Consider the following 21,770-nt stretch of genomic DNA (forward strand, 5'->3'; position numbering starts at 1 on the left):
CTGAACTCTGTCACTGGGCCTACTTAACAGGTCTGAAAAACTCCCTCTTAGGACGACACTGGAAGGTATGCCAGCATTGGTAGGAAAGAGAGAAGTCTAAATCTAAAGGTCCTACGATTCTGCAGTAAATAATATTATACGAATAGGTTTTTTTTATAATGAGATACACAGTCATACACATCCACGTGATCGGGCGGTTTGACAAACTTGAACTTTAGGAAGAAACTAGACAGGAGAGGTGCCTATCCCTTACCCCATAGCAGAAGGTGACCTTAAGGATCCCTGGGTGGCTCAGTGAGTTAAGTATCTGACTTCGGCTCAGGTCATGATCTCAGGGTTTGTGAGTTCGAGCCCTGCGTCGGGCTCTGTGCTGACAGCTCAGAGCCTGGATGCTTCGGATTCTGTGTCTCCCTCTCTCTCTGCCCCTCCCCCAACCCGCCCTCTCAAAAAAAAAAAAATATTAAAATTTTTTTTTTTTTTTTTAAAGAAGGTGATTCTATCCTAGATCTGGATAAAAACTGACCTGTAAACAGACTTGAACTCAGTAAAAGGACTGGAATAGGAAATTTAGGATTCTGGTTTTTCTGTTCTGGGTAAGAAGGAGGAGAAGGAAAAAAAAAAAAAATCCCACCTCCGCCCCTGCCCGTGTCTGCATGGGCAACACAAAAGCTATAAAGAACTTCCATTCTGAAGCTCTCTACAGACGACAGCCTCCCTGACCAAAAGGGCTGGCAAAGATTTCTAAACAGATTAATAAGAGGCTTCGGAGAATGTTAACTCAAAACCGTCATTCCTGAAATTTAGCTGAGGTCTCTTGGAGAAAAGCTGGCCAGTCAGAAAGAAAGACACGGATAAGAGTGTCGTAAGAGTCAGTGATCCAACTGCTGTAATAATGTACCGACACTCTCTGCAAGACTGTCATTACCATACTAGGGATGCTGTCTTAGAAGTCTGTGAATCGCTGTCATTAAAAAGCTAATCATAACATAATGTTAACACATGGAAACCAGGCTATTCTTGTTCCCTGGGCTCATGCACCCCAACTGACCAGAGCGTTTTCTTAGCACCAGGAAGATCCTTCTTATAGTGTCACCATTTTTGCATTTCCTTCTTTAGAGCCCTCTAAATAAAAACAAAAGCGGGGGGGGGGGGGGGGGGCGGGGCGGGGAACCGTGCAATTTACTACAGGAAGCAAAAGCCAGGATGTGTTTACTGTGTGTATTTCCTGCAACTCACTGGTTCAGTTTCTCTCTCTGAAGATAACGGCAATCAGAAATGACGCACTGCCAATGTTTTCCAAGCCATTGACGTGGCCCCATCACCCGAATCACACACGTGCCTCCACTCTAGCACCCAAGCCGTCCACCATACACACACCCAACGGCAAAGAAAAGAAGACCTTCCTAAGAAAGGAAGTCCCGCGGACACTAGGTTTATACTCCCAATGAGATCGGCTGTGAGTTGGCCACATAAAGTTAGCCAGCACACGGTGACACGGTCTCAAAGGATCTCCGCACAAAACACTTATTCATCAGAAAGGGGAAACCAGTCATTTTAAAGTAGAGAAGACTGGGGGCTCAGGAGGGTGAGCATCCAACTTCAGCTCGGGTCATGATCTCATGGTTCATGGGTTCAAGCCCTGCATCCGGCTCCGTGCTGACAGCTCAGGGCCTGGAGCCTACGTCAGATGTTGTGTGTGCGTAATTTGCAAAAAAAGCGCTAGCAGTTGAAAGAGGAAGAAAAAATAAAAATTAGTCTGACACGGTATACAAAGAGGGCGTGGGAAAAACACAACCACACGTATTCTTGGCTCAGAACAGAGACAACTGGCAAAGCTTGTACGAAATCGCTAGATTGGAGAATAACATTAAATGACTTCTAATGTCCAGAGTTTGGCCAGAACGTGAACCGTTTGTACTTCTGGTTATAGTAGCCGAACGTCTTTGGTTTTAGTCAATACACAGTGAAATATGTAGAGCGAAAGGTGTCTCGTGTGTGTAATCTGTTCCCAAATTTTCAGAAAAAAACTTCTAGACGCAGCTACGGACACACACCTACACGTGTGGGCGGGGGGGGGGGGCGGGGGCGGGGTGTGCGTTGTGAGTGTGGACAGAGAGGAGAGAGAGAATACGATCAAATGGTAAAATGGAAAACGTAAACAACATTTGGGGGATGTGGGCAGCTTACATAGGGATTCTGCACGTTTTTGCGACTGCTCTAAGTAAAAAGTTTTTCAACATTACAAAATAGTAATAATGAGAGGCCTCTGGGTGGCCCAGTTGGTTAAGCATCCGACTCGTGATTTCAGCTCAGGTCATGATCTCACGGTTCATGGGACTGAGCCCTGTGTCGGGCTCCGTGCTGTCAGCACGGAGCCTGCTTGGGATTCTCTCTCCCTCTCTCTCTCTCTGCCCCTTCCCTGCTCATGCTCTCTCTGTCTCAAAATAAATAAACTTTAAAACAATAATAATAATAATAATAATGACCCATGTTGGCCTGAGCTCTTCAAGGAGGGAGCTGGAACAGGAGGAATAATGTGGCACACGTCCCTCACACCTGCTCCCCCATCCCCCATGCTGAACAGCACCGTAATGTGCTGAGTTTCCCTGAAGGCGACTGTGGAGGCCTGCGGTGAGTTCTCCTAGGGCACAACTACATCTCCAAATCCCCAGAGCCTGACCCAGGGCCTGCCATATACTAGAGGCTCAAGAAATGGCCAATGAATGAATGAACGATCTGTAAGAAATATCTGCAAGAAACTGTAGACAGCCCCCAATTTGAGGCACCCCACAGGCCCAGTTGGTAGGATTGCGGCCTCTCGTATAAACAGCTGGGTGGGAACGCGGGCAGGAGGCGTCAGAATAAAGAGTTAGGTATGGTTCTCCCAAGGGGTGTTCTTTTTATTGAGGAGGAAGGGGAATTGAGCACGTCCCCGAGAGCTGGCCTGAGATGGCCCTACCCCTTTGGTCTCAGTGAAGAAGGGCATACATTCCGGGTGTGATGTGGGCCGGCATCCAAGGTCTCTATCGGATCCCGAGTAAGCTATCCGATGCACTGAGATAAGAGGAAAGGAAGACCAAGATTTCCCAAGATAACACCAGAGTCTGAAACAACTCCACATTCAGTAAACCCTTCATTATGAACACAATGCCTCATTACATTCTGTTCTTACCTCCCAACCCAACTCGTATTTGGTTTCTCAAATTCACACTGACTACACACATGAGCTACGAAATTGGAATCATTTTAATTACTGAAGTTCAAGAAAGCTTCAAGAAAGTTGGTTAGCAGATGAAAAACGTGACTCTGCTTCAAAAATTTAGCTAATTCAAGAACGTCCCGACAGACTGCTTTTCCAGAGACGTTCAATTCTGAGTGGAGATGAAGGGGGGGGGGGGGGTGGGGGGGTGGGCAAAAAAATTTACAATCCTCAGGCCACCGGACTGCAAGTCTTAGGAGCTGTTCCTATAACCCAAAACCGGGTTACAGAAAATTGGGACCTACAAGAAATGTGCTTCCTCAAATCGCCGAGATGCAATTTCATGATCACGGACGCCGGGTGATACTATTCCAGAAACAAATTAAACAAGGCGAACCATGGCACCTGGCAGAGGGCAGGACTTCCAGTGGCAAACACGATTTGCATATTAATTCAAATAAAGACTTCTTGCTCTAATAAGGGATGCAATTTTCGCAGAATCTCTAGGCGAGACCTGCTACTGCTCACGTGTAGGGACTTGTTCGCCAATTTATTTGAAAATGAGCTCATGTGGCAAAACATAATGGGGGAAGGAAACCTTCCTAATCAATACAAAGTCACCAGTGAGCCCACAGAGGACCCAGGGCAGGCTGGTACAGCTGCTCTCTCCTCTGATTTTCGCCTGCCACGTCTGGGGGGCCAAGTAGCTCCCTCTCGGAGTCAAGGCCTTTCTGTAACTTAATAAGGATGGGTATGTAACGCACCCTGAGTTTCAGCGGCCAGTGACTACTTTGTTCCTAACATCCTTCAGCTTCCTACCTCCCAGTGCAGAACCATCCCACCTCTCTAGAATGGAGTGGGAAAACGTGGACGTATCACACCTCCTTCTACGTACTTGCAAGGGGTATGTTGTCTGTATAACCGAAAAGGGCATAGACTAAAGACAACGCACAAGAAAGACACCTGACGAGCCCTCCCTCGAGGGCAGGAGCCGGCTTCTATCCCTTCCATGTTCAGTGTCCTTCCTGTCCCAGACACCGGGTGGCCAATGGCACGGCTCTATCAATGCCAGCTGAAATTGTGAGGATCCATGGCGACCTGAGGCCTGACCTACGGATTCTGTTAGAGACCCCGTTATGGAGTCCGCATAGGACCCCAGATCTATGTGCGACTTGTTACGATGGTGTGGAATTTTTATTCTTTCAGTACTTCTGAATCGATCAGTATCTCCTCCCACCACACTCCTCCCTTCTCCGGGAGGACCCATCCTTATGATCCCCCTGGGCTGTTGTACCAGTGGTTTACGGCAACGGCATATTCCGGGGCAAATCAAGCCATCGTCTATGTTTGTCTGAAGAGGAAGCCAAGACAGTGGACCAAAGGACAGTATGGCACCTCCTGAAATTTGAACCTTCACGCTGGTCATCAGTTCCCAGTGTGATATTACCAATGAAAAATGCAGAAGCTTTGCCTCTTGGTCCCCACCCAACTGGTTCTTCTTACCTTTGGTTCCATTGAAATGAAACTGTGGGTTCCTCTGCTCGAGAGAACTGACCTTTTAATCGTCCTGCTATGATAGAAATGGTAATAGTCCTTCAGGGCTCCGATCTGCAAAGACAGGAGGGGAAGAACAAAAAGGAGTTAATGGAGTTCAAGGGAGTCTGCTGTTTTCCTGTTTTTCATTACAATAAGAACACAAAACAAAAAAGAAAAAAAGGCCCATAAATTATGCAGTTGTCTGCTATGCTTAAATGTTACTTGAACCTTGGTGATCACTTTTCAAAAGAAGGACATGTGATATGAAATGGAGTGTCCTTGAGGCAGGGACTGCGGAACTAAAGATTATAATGGGGCAGCTTAGCCTCTCTGTATCTCCCTTTTAATGTTTAATTTATATGCAGCATTTTAAGTAATTCTATATCCATTTATATCCAAATGTGGGAAAGAGAAAAAAAAAATCAAATAGCTATCTGGTTATAAAAACACATTGCGTTCTGTTTGCTGCGAGAAATGTACAATGAGGGACCTTGTTAGATTATTTATATCATCAGTTTGAAACAAGTCCTGAGCAGTTGGTCATTCACAGAGAAAACACCACTTGGTTTGTTTCGCGATTTAAGTAGACAGTATAAATACATAGCAGTTATTCATTTACAGCAAAGCTCAAAGTCGGATAGCAGTCTCTAAAACAAGACAAAGATCACAGACCCTACCTATCGACTAAGCATCCCGTGCAAAAGAACAGTTTGGTCTATGTTATCTGAGTCCCTTCTTTAACAAATTCATCTTCCCGTTTGTGTACCCTCTGTTCAGTTAAAAAGTTAGGTCTGTTCAGGATAGCTCTGAAAACGAGTCACTGTCCACTTGAGGCAAACAAACAAAATCCCAGGCAGTCATAGTCTCTCAGCAGATTATAAGATACGGATCACATACATGGAAATTGAACAATACACCAAACGAAGACAGAAGACTTTGGCTCTCATTCCGGCTGACACAGCTCAGAAGTGGTTTCTTGGCTAAATCCCATGTACTCGCTGTGTTTCCATTTCCATTCTTATAAAACTTGAGGTTGGACTAGTTAATTTCTAAGACCACTGCAGCTCTCCAATTCCATTCTTTGACACTGACCCCCTCCCCCCCTTTCCCCCCCCCCTTTGGGTAATTACATCCAATGGCTATTTCTCCAGAAGACCATGGCTCTGCCCTAAAAGAATGACCATCAACAGGATGTTTTCCAACCAGGACAATTCAAAAGTTGGGCTTTCTTAATTAAAAAAAAAAAAAAAAAAAAGTCATTGGTCCAGCTTTATTTTTCCAGATAAAAGGTTTATTTTTTTTTTAATTTTCTTCTTTCCATCACATTTTCAATTATCCACCGCACCCCTCTAGTAGGGATGATCAACCCAACTACTGCACCATTTAAGAGTCATGCCTTCACTGGGACTTCATGCTCTAACTTAAGGTCTCTAATCATTATTAGATTTGACAATTTGAAGTCACACATTTTTAACTCACGGGGAAACTGCCCAGATGTACCCAGAAAAGATCGTGGACTCTGTCTGAAGCAGCAGCGAACAATGAGGGGGAGGGCCCAGATGCCAGCCTCAGTCTCCAAGAGTGTTTCAAGGAGGGATTTATGAGCCAATCTTAAGATTCCTGAGGACTAAGGGTAGAATTCACAATGGGCTGTGTAATCCTTTATAAGAAAATCTTAAAATCCCAAGAAGCTTAGAGCTTTCATCTCATGTAGCTTTTGTCAAGAGTGCTCCTTGGGTAAACACCGTAGTTCTTGAGGAAAGGAACAGAAAATCTTTGAGGAAGAACGTTACACAGAACCTATCGCCAGTGTGAAAAGGGTCAGTGAGTTGCAGACCACGGCCATGCAACTATAATGGAAACGCTTTGATTATAGGAAATAACTGAACTCAATTGAACTAGTAAACTCAAATATGGATGAAATATACCCTGAAAACATATTCAGATCCATTATGGCCTCGTTGGTAAAGACTGGAATCCCGGCCTTCTGTAAGGTGTACGAAGCTGGAAAACAGAACCCTTGTCCTCGCTTCGCTTGCTTTGGGATATTAGATATGTCACTTAACCGTTTTGGAGCCTTCATTCCTCAACTGTAAAATAAGGACACAGGTGGCATAGTGGACAGATACCGGAGTCAAACGGGGGGTAAAAAAATGTTTATGGGTGAATGTGGTTATAAGGACTGAATGTAGTCACACAAGCACTGCCTGGTCAAGCCACTGCCTGACACACAGCGTCACATTACCACTCTCCCTTTCAATTTAAATATAAGTCCTATGTTCTCTCACCTCCTATCCTGCAATTAATCCCTTGCCTCTATCCCTTGGTCAGAATTCCTCTTGGTCTACCCTAGTATCACCTCTTAAATTCCCTTACGTAACTGGCAAAAGTCAAAAGGTCTGATGATACGCTCTCGGCGAGGACGTAGGCACAAATGCGGCTTGCGTAGGATTGGTCAAGAGCAAGCCCTGAGACAACCGTTTGGAGAGCCATTTGGTGCTATCCATAAATTATAAGCTGTACCTAACCTTTGGCCCAGGCTTTCCACTTCTAAAATTTATTGGACAGATACGGCCACTTATGTCTGAGAATGGAGGTTAGAGCAAAGTTTGTAAAGCGGAACAACACAAACAACTCAACAACGAGCTATAATCCATAGGTCGAAGGTAGTAAAGGGAGGGAGGGAGGGAGGGAGGGATGGAGAAAGAGGGATGGAAGGAAGGAAGGAAGGAAGGAAGGAAGGAAGGAAGGAAGGAAAGAAAGAAAGAAAGGAGGGAGACCACAGGACCCAATTTTTGTAGGAGACCAAAGAAGGAATCTGAATTACGTATATGCTTAGGAGTAGAGGATGTTTCAGGAAGAACACTCGAACTGCAAAGAGGGCCTTTCTTATTCTCACCGTTCATGTGTGTGCGTTATTTTTTAATGAACAAAAACGATTTAAAAATGAAAGAAATCACACAAATACATTAAAGGGCACATACTCAAATCCCACCTTCTTTTCCGGGGACGAATGTGCTCCCCAAAGTCTGCGTGCCCGGTACAAGAGCCGCGTTTATGCGGGCCATTGAATCTCTCGGGCGGTAAGCTCTATTTTGTCTCCACCTTTCAGGGCTTCTGTTTCTTCGGGAAAGTGGTGCAATGGTGTCCGGGGACTGACTGATGTCTCATTTATGGAATGCCCACCACGCACCAGGCAGCTGACTGCTCTTGTACATGTTGTCATATTTAGCTTAATGCTCCCCAGGAACCCTGGGAGATAAACCTCATCCCTCTAATTGGATGAAGGAGGTCATCGAAGCTCTGCCCACGTGTATACAGCTAGCACGGTGAGGTGGGAAAACGCAAATTCCTGTTCGATGTCGCGCATCGGGGTGAACCCAGGTAGTAGGGTGCATCCTAGAGGTGGGCTCACCCCCCCCATCCTTCCGGTGAGTTCTCCTACACTGTGAAGCTAAAAAGCTAGACTCGGTGCAGCTAGGGTTCTGACGTGACTAAGGTTCTACCAGTCAAAGACGGACCACGGCATCGTGGGGCACGTGCTCGGAGGCATTTACGTGCGTGGCCGTAGGGGTGGAAGGAGTCTCGACGTCTTGGCTGCAAGCTTTCTGCGCATCCGTGCTGCCCGTCCCGTTTTCCGGACGAACTGGTAAGAGATCGTAGGAGACCTCCAGCGGCAGCAGCGGGAAGCCTCCCCGTTCCTCGGCGTTTTGTTGATGATGAAGCGGCAACTCTTGCCAAGGTCCATTCCGTGACGTGGCTGTGGGGGAACGATTCTGAACGCGTGGGCTTCTCGACCGGTTCTGCAAGCTACTTAATAGTCTCTACTGAGATGCCTTCCCAGGTAGAACCAGTGGGTCCCGTCGTAGGCTTCCTACTAACTCTTAAAACTGGACCGATCAGAACTTCTGAGAACGTAGCCAACCCCTGACACACTCTCGTACAACTTAGAGCCCCTCCGAGTCACGTTCCTCTTGAGTCACGGGCTATGGGGCACCCGTCAGCCACAGGCCCCTGGATGACTCACTGTGTCTGTTCCCACCTCTTGTTCGAGGAATACACCTGCTTCTGGTCTTCTCAGAGCCACGTGCACCAGATCTCCTCTCTCAACTCTGTTCTCTACAACAGCAGCCGGAGCAATGCCCCAGAAGGCAAGTTTGGCTATGCCACACGTCAGTTCACCTGCCTACGTGTTGTAGGGGCTTCCCTGTGCTGTGAAAAGAAACCTTGAACGCTAACGAAGAATATAGTTTATACAGTAAAGCAGAGTAATCCTATCATCGTAACATCTATGCTCTGCCCGGAACTATTCTACGTGTTTCACCGTGCTCGGTGAACGAAGACCATCCTCCTACTCCGACCTGCGGGGCCTGCCTAACCCGGCTCTCTGGCCTCAGCATGGGTCACACGGGCTCTCAGTTCCCTGGACTCAGGCTGCACTGGCCTCTTCAGCTCCCTGTGTCAGACCTGCTGCTCCCTTGACCTGCCGGACAAGGAGCCCCCCTGCCTCCTCCCTCTCCTCCTTCATCTGTCACCCCAGGTAGAAAGTCTTTAAAACCCCCGGGCCAGGGACGCCTGGGTGGCTCAGTTGGTTGAGCGTCCGACGTTGGCTCAGGCCATCATCTTGGGGTTCGTGGGTTCGAGGCCCACACTGGGATCCTCTGTCCTCCTCTCTCTCTGCCCCTCCCTGCGCAGGCTCATTCTCTTGAAGATAAATAACTAAAGAAAAAAATTTTTTTAAAAACAACCCCCCAGGCCAGCTAAGCTCCTACCAGCTCCCAGAATCAAAAATATACGCCCGTAGTTATACCTCGATTAGAACAATTATGTGTTCAACGTCTGTGCTCCCAACTCTATGCCTGTACGTTCCAAGGGAGATGGAGACACAACTGCGGTGCTTACCATTCTGTTTCCAGCTCCCGGTACACGGCTCAACACAGAACAGGTTCTCGGCAAAGACTACTGATTGACGACGTGAACATCGGAAGCCTTGAGCTGCTAACGTCGCACACGTTAGAGCTAGAGCTGCTTCAAAATCTCTCGTATAACAGGACCATCAAATTAAGGCTGGTTTCAGCAGAAATAATTTCATGCCACCTTAACTGCCAAGGTTATGGTGCGGAAGGTGATGCAGGCTGAGACGTCTCTATGCTGTTTTTGTTTTTGCGAGACCACGGCTGATGAGCAGTGTGCATTAGTTCAATCATTCTCCATCATTCGAACAAAGTAATCTTTCACCTTTCAGAGGGACACACATTTTAAAATCTAAATATATAGATTTAAAAGCATGTTTGTGTCTCTTTTCTATTAATATGCATGTCCTTTATTGGCAAGAATTGTGTCTTTTATATTCTTTCAACGGCACGGAGCACGCTGAGGGCATTTAATAAACATTAAGAAGAAAAATGTCATAACATGTTGGGAGTTATTCAAAAGAAAGACAGAGTATGAAAACAGAGCAGTAATGTTATCTATAAGCAGGCATTCCATCTAGCTCCTCCAGGGTAACGTAAAACAAAAGATGACTGTGTTTATCTGTCACGAAATACCAACAAGGGCTAAAACAAGAAACAATATATAACTAACAAAGGGGCATTTTATAAATAAATCGGAAACCATAGGTGTATAAGGAAGTATAAAATCAAGAGCAGAATCACCAAAGCTCAACCTTTTCCTTAATCCCACCTAAAAGGAAGGAGAATAATTCGTTCCCTCTGGCCCCTCTCAAGCTCCTTTTCTGTGCAGTCACATACACACACTCTTCCCGGCCTCGGAACATAACCCTATTTGACACTAAGTTGATAAATTTCATCCTTTGTTCCCAATTCTGTCAAGCATTTGTGCCTTTTCTTCTTTAGAGGAAGCCTCTCACCCTTGCACCCAGAATTTCCCTAACGTGACCCTCTCTCAAACCAAACTGCTCTTAGAAAAGTTTTTTTTAAGAAACCATTTTATACTAAAGGGTACATGACTGATAAGACTCAATGTCTTAGTTCTTCCAGGAACAACTGAATTTGATCAGAAAATCAAAACTGAAGCCAAATAAATGAGTCCGTTATATCTATAACTTTAAAAAACAAACACTGTCAGACAACGATTGGAGGGTGATTGGAGGGTTTTTTTTATTTTCTGCCAACAAGAGAGAACCTTCCAGGTGTCCCTAAATGCTTATGTCACAAGTAAGCTATTGACTTCTGAGCAGAGGGCTAGGAGCCAGAAGACCCATATTTTATCGTGACTTTGACCCCATTGAGCAGCTGTGCAGCCTTGCTGAATTCATTCACCACCAACAGTCTCCCCTGTGCTGTAGCTAAGATCCTCTCCAGTCTAATGACTCCAGGTATAGAGTGTGTGCATTTTTTTATACTCCAGGCACACGGTTTGCAAATTTTTCATACACAGTTCTAGAGGGTGAACAACCATGCTCAGGACTGAGTTGTTTCCAGGGACATGGAGCTTTTCAGCGCTTAACCTGAGACAACTCCCCATCAAACCTGGTCACCCTGGTCACGAAGCAGTCATGTCAAGGGCCCTGTGGTCACCTTCATGAACGCTGTCTGCCTTGTTCTCCCCTCCCGCCCTCTCTAATTTACAGATTTCCCCAAATTCTGAACTCCCTTGTGAAAGGTAACTGACCCCCATTCTACACATTTCTTTAAACAGGCAAGAATTTGAAAAGACATTTCACAAAAGGAGATATGCAAACAGCCAATGAGCATGTGCAAAGATGCTCAAACGCTAATTAAAATCATAATAGTTCTGTACGCACACACAAATGCCTACAGGTTAAGGACAGACAATACCATGCTCTAAGATTGTGGAACACTGTAACTCTCACCCGTAGCTAGTGGGAGTGTAAAACGGTCCAATATCTTTGGAAAATCGTTTGGTAATTTCTCACGAAATACACATCCTCCTCATGAACCAGGCATTCCATTTCTGGGTATTTACCCAGAAAAAAAAAAAAAATGAAATTCTACTTTGAAACAAAACTGATACAGGAATGTTTACAGCAACTCTCTTAATAAGAGCCCCACGCTGGAAACAATGCAACGGGTAAATGGTAACAGGTGCATGGTAAAATAAATTGTGGTATATCCCCATAGCGAAATGCCCAGCCATAAAATGGAGCAAACTACTGATGTACGCAACAACGTTGATGAGTTTCCAAACCTCATGCTGATGCAGAAGAACGCTTCCTGCAGAATGCCACTGGTATGAAATCCTAGGACTATGTCAAACTATGATGACAGGAAACAGGTCAGCGACAACCTAGGCGTGGAGCTGGGACTGACTGGGAGAACCTGGAGAAACGTGGACGGTTGGGAATACTCTGTATCTTCAGGACGGTGATAATGACATCAGTGGTAAGTGCTTAGGTGAGCTGGAACCAGTTCGTCGTAGGCTTACAATCCCATTTCACCTCCTCCCAACACCCTGCTCAATGACGTCACACCTGTGACTTGAAATCAACAAGGACGGAAGTATTAACGTATCGGGAAAAATTGGCAAAGACTACAAAATTGGGGCTTCTTTTCCTCTGGAAGAATCACTTGTTTAGTATTTATCAGCACATCACGGGGCACGCAGATTTGTCAACAGTCATCCGACCTCCTACAAAAATGGCTGCACTCGGGGGGGGGGGCGGGGTACGTCAATGGTACGTCAACAACGTTGATTTCAGAAGTTATAAATTTCCCTCTACGGATTTCTGGTGCACTCTCTCCCATCTGTGAGATGACTTACAGACTGGAAAACTTAAGAACCAGTTACGTGGGGCTGGAATTCACCTGTCAGCCCACATCTCTTCCCCCCGCTCAGGTGAGACGGAGAAGAACAGGTCTTACTGACCAACCAACCCCTTTCCAAGGCTCTGCGTGGAAAGGCCCGAAACGTCAACGTGCTGAATTCCATTTACAGTTACAGAAACAGCAACTAGATAAACTGCTTCTCCTTCATGTAAATGTTTTCTCCGGTGCCTCTTTTGTGCTTCCCCGAGAATATTAAAACCTCTGCAATAATTTGCCTCCTGTGTTCCAGACTCTGTGACATTTAAAGTAGAACCTAAGAGAAGGTGGCCATGACTGCTTTCCCCCAAGTCACCAAGAACACGCCAACCTCAGGGTCTTTGCACTTGCTTTTCCTTTGCCTGGAATCTTCTAAATCTGACACACATCCTCTCTGCTTTCAGATCTTTGGCCAAATGCCCCTTTTCAGGGAGGCTTTCACTAACCACCTGATTTAAAACTGCCATCATGCCCTCCAGCATAGCCCGCCTCCCCCCCTTTCTTACTTTTCCCTGTAACATTTAACACCATTAACGTATATTATTTTTATTTATCCCATTTGTTATTGGTCTTCCCCCATTGGAATATTAGCTCCATAAGGGCAGGGTTTTTTGTTTTATTTCACTGATAGATTCACCCTAGCTCCTCTTAACAGTGCTAGGCTTATCCAACAAATGTGTCGATTGAAGGAATGGCTCCTGTCCTTGGGGTAATCAAAGCCAGAGTGAGCATGTCTCTAAACCTTTGGGAAAGTTTCTTGCTCATTTCTTTCTAACCCCTTCTGTGACAGAACGTTAACATATAATGCAACATATGCGTCACGCTTACTAAATGTTGCATGAAGGAAGTCCCCACATGTTAAACGTGTCCGAGAATTGAGAATTTCCCACTCGCCAAAGTCTGCCTTTATATTTCTCAGTTCCCTCCCTTGTCCCTTCATAGTCAATGACCTCGCGGACTCACTGAACAAAAGCGATACTTATAACAAGGCTGTTGAGTTCATTGACTATTAAAGAAGAAGGTAAGTAAATGCAGAAACCTGATGAACCGCTAATATGTACGGAGTGCAAACCCAGGCATTACTGCACTGGGTCCTCGTCACCCAACAGTGGGAAGCAAGTGCCGTGATTTCCATGTTACACGCGAGAAAGAAGAAGCCTACAAAGTTCAAGAGCTTGCCTAGGGCCACACAGCCGGCAAAGCGTGAAGTTCAGGGGGATCCCGGGTAGCCTAACTCCACAGCATGTGTTCTTAACTCCAAAAGATGTTTTTTTCTGAGGATGAATTTAAAACCATAGCTACCCAGAGATCTCAATTACCCAGAAGACTGTGCTCTTAACAGCTGTACACCAAGGGGATGTTTCCTAGGGATATTTCTATCCACTTCGAGCGGATGCAAAGGCAACTTAACGTTAAGTATCTCCATGTGAGAAAGTATCTTTAAGGCGTACCCTTCAGGCTGAAGTTCAAGGGCCATCCTAAGTTAAACAGTATTGTCTGGCACCATATATCTTCGATACAATTGCACTGGCCACGGAGTGCTACAAAATAACATGAAGGGATCTTTCTTAGGCTTCAGTTTCGAAAATCAGAGACCCCTTGTGATGCCTTCCTAAATCCCTTCACGTTCAGGCTCAGCATCTGAGCTCTTCAGAGAGCTCTTCAGAAAATGGCGTTAGGGCACATGAATTCAGAGAGGAGGCACTACCATATATATGCATATTTTTTAATCAGGGTGCTCAAGGAAAGATGAGTCATCTGTATGATTTCAGTGCAATGTTCTAAGATAGGCAGGCACGTGATGGGTTGAAGGCTGTCCCTCGCCCAAATGTGCGCATCCCAATTCCCAGAACCTATGAAGACGTCACCGTACGTGGCAAAAGAGACTGTGCAGCTGTGATAGAGCATTCTGAGACGGGGAGATTGTCCCGGGTTATCAGGGTGGGTCCAATGTGATCACAGGCGTCCTTATAAGAGGAAGGGAGCCAAGTCAGACAAGATGTGATGGTGGAAATAGAGGGTCAAAGAGAGAGACGGGAGCACAGATCAGAGACGGGTGAGGGGAGAGAAAGAAAGAGAAGAAGACAGAGGGTTTCGAAGATGCTATGCCACTGGTTCGGAAGGTGGAAGAAGGAGCCACAAGCCAAAGAACGCGGATGGGCCTCCAGAGGCTGGAAATGAGTCTTCCCTAGACTCTCCAGAAGGAATGTGGTTCTGATGACACCTTCACTCTAGGTTAGGACTTCTGGTCGTCAGGACTGTGAGATAACGCATTTGTGTTAAGTCACGAGTCTGTGACTATGTGTCATGGGAGCAATAAGAAACTACCACAAGCTAGAGCCAGTACGTCGGTAGACATCCAGTGAGGAGCAAAGGAAATGAAACCGGGGTCTATTTATTTTTGGTAATTTTGTGGACTCTCTGGGTGTTCAATGATCAATTTCCAAAGCACTGTACCAATAGAATAACGGTTTAATATTGGCCCAGCACTGGGGCGCCTGGGTGGCTCAGTCGGTCGAGCGTCCCACTCGGAGTTTCAGCTCAGGTCACGACCTCATGGTTTCGTGAGTTCGAGCCCCACGTCGGGCTCTGCGCTCACGGTGCGGAGCCTGCTTGAGATTCTCTCTCTCTCCCTCTCTCTCTCTCTCTGCCCCTCCCCCACGCACACGGTCTCTGTGTCTCTCAAAATAAATCAATAAAACTTTAAAAATATTAAAAAAAAAAAAATACTGGCCCAGCACTCTGCTAAGCTCTGTATTAGCACCATCAAATTTAATCCTCAAAAGAAAACCAAGAAATAACAAAACTGAAAACCAAGATGAAGCCACTTGCCCAGCAAAAGAGAACTAGCAAACGGCTGGTTTCTTCAAAGCCATTGCGTAGCTAACACTACTTATAACTGAAGCAACCACTTACTGACGCTTTCCTAAATTCTCTCCTACCTTCCCAACAAAGGGAGAAGACGTATTCTAATATTACGGGGCAGGAAGTGGAGTCGGAACACAAGAGAAGGTGAGTTACACGCTCAGACGAGAAAGTGTGTGACTCCAAAAATCTAAGCCTTTTCTACAGCACTTTAACTTTTCCTTTTTTTTTTTTTTTTTTTTTAATTTTTTTTCAACGTTTTTTATTTATTTTTGGGACAGAGAGAGACAGAGCATGAACGGGGGAGGGGCAGAGAGAGAGAGGGAGACACAGAATCGGAAACAGGCTCCAGGCTCCGAGCCGTCGGCCCGGAGCCCGACGCGGGGCTCGAACTCACGGACCGCGAGATCGTGACCTGGCTGAAGTCGGACGCTTAACCAACGGCGCCACCCAGGCGTCCCTAACTTTTCCTTAAAATGTATCCAAAGGGTTCTGTTTTACCGCTGATTGAATGGGCACGCTCAGATCCCACCTCCTTGCCCTCACCAATACGAGGCCTGATTGTTTTATTCTAAAGCCACCTGATGAGCAGAGTGTGGGAGACTCTAGGTCCCTGGAGTTCATCTGAAAAGCAAGTAATCAAAAACACCTTATTACAAATCCCGAGCAAGCAAGAAACAGACACAATTTCACAAAGGAAATGCGAGACAGAGAAAGAGGAAGCAGCAAATGTTCCAGTTTCAAGTGAGAAACCTAGAGTCGGCCCCACCAAGTCACCCACGACACGAGACTTGCCTCACAGCAAATCGCAGAATATCAGAATTGGAAAACACACCATCGCAGGATTTTAACCCGACTTACCCCACTGGACGCGGAATCCATTCTTCAAATGGAGCACGCGTTTCCTGGGGTGGCCTATTTTTTTTTTTTTTAATGTTTATTTATTTTTGAGACAGAGAGAGACAGAGCATGAACGGGGGAGGGGCAGAGAGAGAGACGGAGACACAGAATCTGAAACGGGCTCCAGGCTCTGAGCTGTCAGCACGGAGCCCGACGCGGGGCTCGAACTCACAGACCGCGAGATCATGACCTGAGCCGAAGTCGGCCGATTAACCGACTGAGCCACCCAGGCACCCCTGGGGTAGCCTATTTGTCAGACACATCTTCCAGAGAAGTAGCCTAAGTCCGCTCACGACTCCTGGTCCTAGCCTGTGGGGCCAGGCTGGGAAGGTCATCTGACCACCCAAGTTTTTCCTTTTTTTTTTTTTTTTCCTCATGCACCACGTCTTCCCTAAGGTCTTGCTTTCCCCAGACAAGCCAACACGTATAACACGTCCCCAGAAAATGGAGCCCGGAACATAACACACGTCAATTCCCCGTAGGATGGAGCCAGGCTGCCGTCCATGATCCCATGACTTCCCTTGGTGAGGTTCTTCTAATTAGAAGTAGCTTAACATTGAAGTATTTGTTTTCCGTTTGAGAATGAACTTGGCCCACTGAAAAAAAAACATCCTCAGAAGCCCTTTTTAATGTGATTCTCCTCCGGTCTGCATTTTAATTTCTAAAGTGCAAATGTGAATGTGAAAGTTGAATGCCATTTTCTATATTCTACTCCATACATTGATAGCCTGCCGAGACATTAATGCATTTACTGAGTGTGTACAATATGCTAGGCAGCGATCCAGAGACACTGCAGACAGAGTAAACAAAACGAAGTCTCTACGAAAATGGAGCTAATTTTCTGACTTGACTCTGCAACCCCGCTTTGTCCACCGCAAGGTTGAAAGTGACGTCTTCTTTGCTCCATCAGAATATTTCCCTCAAAGGAACTCGATTTTTCATATTAGTATATGAGATAAGGACTGGGCTCAGCATCCGATATACACCGTGTTTGCAACAGCTCTTTAAGAATGAACTGTTAACGGCATTAGGCTTTTGTTTCCTTCGATCCATGTGGGTCCAAAATGAGTAATTACGTCCTTAACGTAAAATAATCCTTGTATATTCCTCAGATAAGAACATTCATTACTGCTATTTAGAGTCTGCTATTTTTTTACCAAGTTTTTAAAACCCCATCTGTAAGTAATTTCTGGAGAAACTAAAAGAAGTTATTGTTTAATATTTAACCTATTCCACCTGCTTGTAAGCCACACATCACACACCCACAAAGGAAATAGAGAGTCCAAGAGAGGCTGAGAGAGAAAGAGCACACATAGCCTGAAGTTAGGTCTAAATTCTTTTCATTACTGATCACCTTAGCCACTTGAATCCGACTTATAGGGAAACAAACAGAAAATAGCATATCTTTTGATAGTGAGAAACATTTCTTCAATTACTGCTGGAATGGTAAATTTTCCCTTTAGATTCAACGATTCTCAACTTCTGTTATACAGGAGAATATATGGGATATATATTCTGTTATATGGGCACCACAAAAAATACTAATGTTAGGTCTCCCCACACTGACCCCAGAGATTCTGATTTAAGAGTCTGAGTTAAGGGGCGCCTGGGTGGCTCAGTCGGTTAAGCGCCTGACTTCAGCTCAGGTCAGGATTTCGCGGTTTGTGGGTTCGAGCCCCGCGTCGGGCTCTGTGCTGACAGCTCGGAGCCTGGAGCTGCTTTGGAGTCTGTCTCCCTCTCTCTGCCCCTCCCCCACTCATGAGCAAGCGTGCGCTCTCTCTCTCAAAAATGAATAAACATTAGAAAAAAGCGAGAGAGAGAGAGTCTGAGTTAAGACCAGCGTTATCAGTATTATTTTTAAAAGAGCTTTCTAGGTGATTCTAATGTAAAACCAAGGTGAAGAATCACTATTCTAATCCATGCATGTCATTCTGCAGAAATAGAACGATCTACTCTGAGTCCAGCGATCTCCATTCAAATATTCCTATCTAATTAATTAAACTACATTTAAATGAGAAAAATCTCTAATTACTTTGACTTCAGTACCAGTATAAATGGCATGTTCTGTTCGTTGATTCATTTCTTTAATTATTTCAAAAGCCCTCCTCGCCTTCAAAAAAAAAAAAAATAATTAGAAAACTGTATTTAGCATAACCAGATTTAGAACTCCTAATATTTTATTATATTGGTAAACAGAGGCTATTTTGAGCTCTGCGGCATTTTATTTTATTTTATTTTATTTTATTTTATTTTATTTATTTTTTTTAACGTTTATTTATTTTTGAGACAGAGAGAGACAGAGCATGAACAGGGGAGGGTCACAGACAGAGGGAGACACAGAATCTGAAACAGGCTCCAGGCTCTGAGCTGTCAGCTCAGAGCCCGATGCGGGGCTCGAACCCACGAACCGTGAGATCATGACCTGAGCCGAAGTCGGACGCTTAGCCGACCGAGCCACCCAGGCGCCCCTACTCTGCGGCATTTGAAATCACACGTTTTGTTCTTAAAAGGGAAGATTCTGAATCTTTGAAGGGCGTGAGCATTCAAAACACGTGATAGAGCCTACGTATATTCAGGACACTTGATAGCTTTGTCATCCTCAATTAAGAAAAGAATAAGTTGCTAGAAATGTCACAAGCCCAGATTTCAAGACCTACTCCAAAGCTAAGTAATCAAAACAGCATGGCACCGACTCAGAAATTGACACACACATCTATGGAATGGAATAGAGAGCCCAGAAGTAAACCCACAACTACATGGCCAATTAATCTATGACAAAGGAGGTAAGAATATCCAGTGGGGAAATGACAGTCTCTTCAACACATGGTGCCGGGAAAACTGGACACCACATGCAAAAGAATGGAATCGGACCACACACAAAAGTCAACTCAAAACAGACTGAAGATCTGAAACTACAAACCTTCTAAAAGAAAACATAGGCAGTGATGTTTTGGATATTGGCCTTAGCAACATATTTATGGATACGTCTCCTCGGGCAAAAGGAAACAAAAGCAAAAATGAACTATTGGGACTACACTAAAACAAGATGCTTTTGCACAGGGAAGGGAAGCATCCACAAAACAAAAAGGCCACCTACTGAATTTGCAAATGATCGATCTGATAAGGGCCTAACAGCCAAAAGATACAAAGAACTTACACACGCAACACCCGAAAAACCAACAATCCGATATAAAAATGGGTAGGGGACCTGAAGAGACATTCTTTCCAAAGAAGACCTACAGATGGGGCCGAGAGACACCTGACAAGACGGTCACCATCACTCATCATCAGGGTAATGCAGTGAGAGATCACCTCACATCAGTCGGAATGGAGAGCGTCAAAGACGCAAGAAGTAACAAGTGTCGGGAGGGATGCGGAACAAAGGGAACCTTTGTGCGCTCTTGGTAGGAATGCAAATTGGTGCAGCCACTATGGAAAACAGTATGGAGGTTTCCCCCAACATTAACAACAGGACTACCGTAAGATCCAGCAATTCCACTCGTAGGTATTTATCTGACGAGATCGGGCGCGTTCAGGGTGGTATGGCCGTAGACGTCGTAGGTATTTATCTGAAGGAAACAAAGAGTTAACTGTAAAAGGGACAGGTGCTCCCTTGTTCACTGCAGCATTGTTTACAACAGCCAAGGTATGGAAGCAACCCAAGTGTCCACGGATAGAGGAAGGGACAACGATGGGCCATAAAAAAGAATAAGGTCCTGCCGTTTGCCACAACATGGATGGAACCAGAGGGTATTAGGCTAAGTGACATGAGACAGACAAAGACACATATCAGATGATTTCCCTCATGTGTGGAATCTAAGATACAAAACAAACAAACAAATTCTTAAATATAGAGAACAAACTGGCAGTTTCTAGAGAGGGGGCAGGTGGTGGGGGGTGCATGAAATAGATAAAGGGGATGAAGAGGTGCAAACCTCCAGTCACTAAAACAAGATGATTAGGAGGAGAAGCTCCCACTTATCTTTGCTAATGGCTGCTCACGGAAGCCTTGTACCTTTGTCCCCATCTTGGCCCTTCCTGGGGATTAGCAGATTATCACTTGCAGGACAGTGACCCCAAAACTGGGCCCAGAGCAGGGGATAAACGAGCATGTGACATAATGGCAGAGGAAAAGTAGGTGAAGTTTCCAGCCAGATGTGAGGTTCTAGCTACATCCAGGCAGAGGGGAGGTTGGCTCCTCTTTTTATATCTCTTTGGCCAGTTACATTAAGGATGTCACAGATACACATCTATTAAAATAGATAAAAATAAGAGAAAAAACGTCAATACCAAGTGATGGTGAGGATGGAAGGCTCATACACTGTCGCCGAGAATCCTCGAAAAACAGTTCAGCGGTCTCTTACAAGATTAAGCATTCACGGACTAGATGACCCAGAAATCCCACCCCTAGATATTTTTCCCCAAGAAAAACAAAAACTTAACGTTTACACACAAACTCGTACGTGAGTATTTAGAGTGGCTTTAGCCATCATCACCAAAAACTGGCAACGACTCAATGTCCTACAACCGGCGAATGGGTAGAACACTAGCAAATCCATACAATGCAATACTTGTCACCAATACAGAGGACCAACCTACTGATGAATTCATCAGGGACGAATCTCAAATGCATTACCGCAAAGGAAGGAAGCCAGGCTCAAAAGGTTGCATACTATCTTACTCCATTCATATGACATCCTAGAAAAGGCAATATAGACCAGGAAATACGTTGGCGGTTACCAGGAGTCAGGGGCACAGCAAGATTACAAACACGCGCTACGCAAGTCTCCTGAGGTGACCAAATTGTTCTGTCTCTTTACTACGAAGGTGGCTACATGACTACGTCCGCTTGTCAAAGCTCATAGGCCTCACTTCGAACATTTGGAATTACACAATGCAAACAGCAACGCTGAGAAAAGTAAGTCGAAATCCACGCCCAGTGATCCTCCAGGTGTGGCCCCGGGACCGGAAGCCAAAGAGCAGCTGGACTGGTGTCCCCTGTGAACTTGGCAGAAATGCACAGTGACGTGCCCCGCCCCAGCCCGAATCAGAATCTGGCCATTGCCCTGTTCAACCAACTTACGGGGAAGAGGTGGGGAACTGGGAACCACGCGTGACCCGGTGAAGCAACATTTTTAAAAGGACGCACTTTGCTGTCTATGTCGACCTGTGAGGCCAAGAGCAGGTACAAATCGACCCTTCCACAAGCCCGTACCATCTGTACGGTAAAAAAGAGGGGGTTAATTCTACGTTTCCCCCTTTTATAAATGCTAAGAGCCCAACCTAGGTCTACCATAAAATTGGATTTAAAGTAGAATTTTACCCAAACTCAATTCTAGGAGATAATTAAAAACATTAATAATGTTCACAGCAGTAAGAGAGGTGTAGTTATCTGTGGCACGTCGGTTCGTGTCAGAACCGAGTCAAGTTTCCAGAACAAAAATTTCCCAGGTGATATACATGCTAATAATTATAACTATTAA

The 21,770-nt window shown here is 45.3% G+C and overlaps 1 protein-coding gene across 3 annotated transcripts in view; it reads right to left on the reverse strand.

Moving 5' to 3' along the window:
- PCSK5 (proprotein convertase subtilisin/kexin type 5) overlaps positions 1-21,770 on the reverse strand; it is a 452,999-nt gene that overhangs the window by 405,564 nt on the left and 25,665 nt on the right. For all 3 annotated transcript variants that reach the window (XM_058695668.1, XM_058695669.1, XM_058695667.1), the window contains exon 2: positions 4,703-4,807. In XM_058695668.1, the coding sequence (XP_058551651.1) occupies positions 4,703-4,807 (105 nt within the window). The remainder of the gene's footprint in view (positions 1-4,702; positions 4,808-21,770) is intronic.

The sequence above is a fragment of the Neofelis nebulosa genome, chromosome 12 (genome assembly GCF_028018385.1).
Source record: "Neofelis nebulosa isolate mNeoNeb1 chromosome 12, mNeoNeb1.pri, whole genome shotgun sequence".
Taxonomy (NCBI): domain Eukaryota; kingdom Metazoa; phylum Chordata; class Mammalia; order Carnivora; family Felidae; genus Neofelis; species Neofelis nebulosa.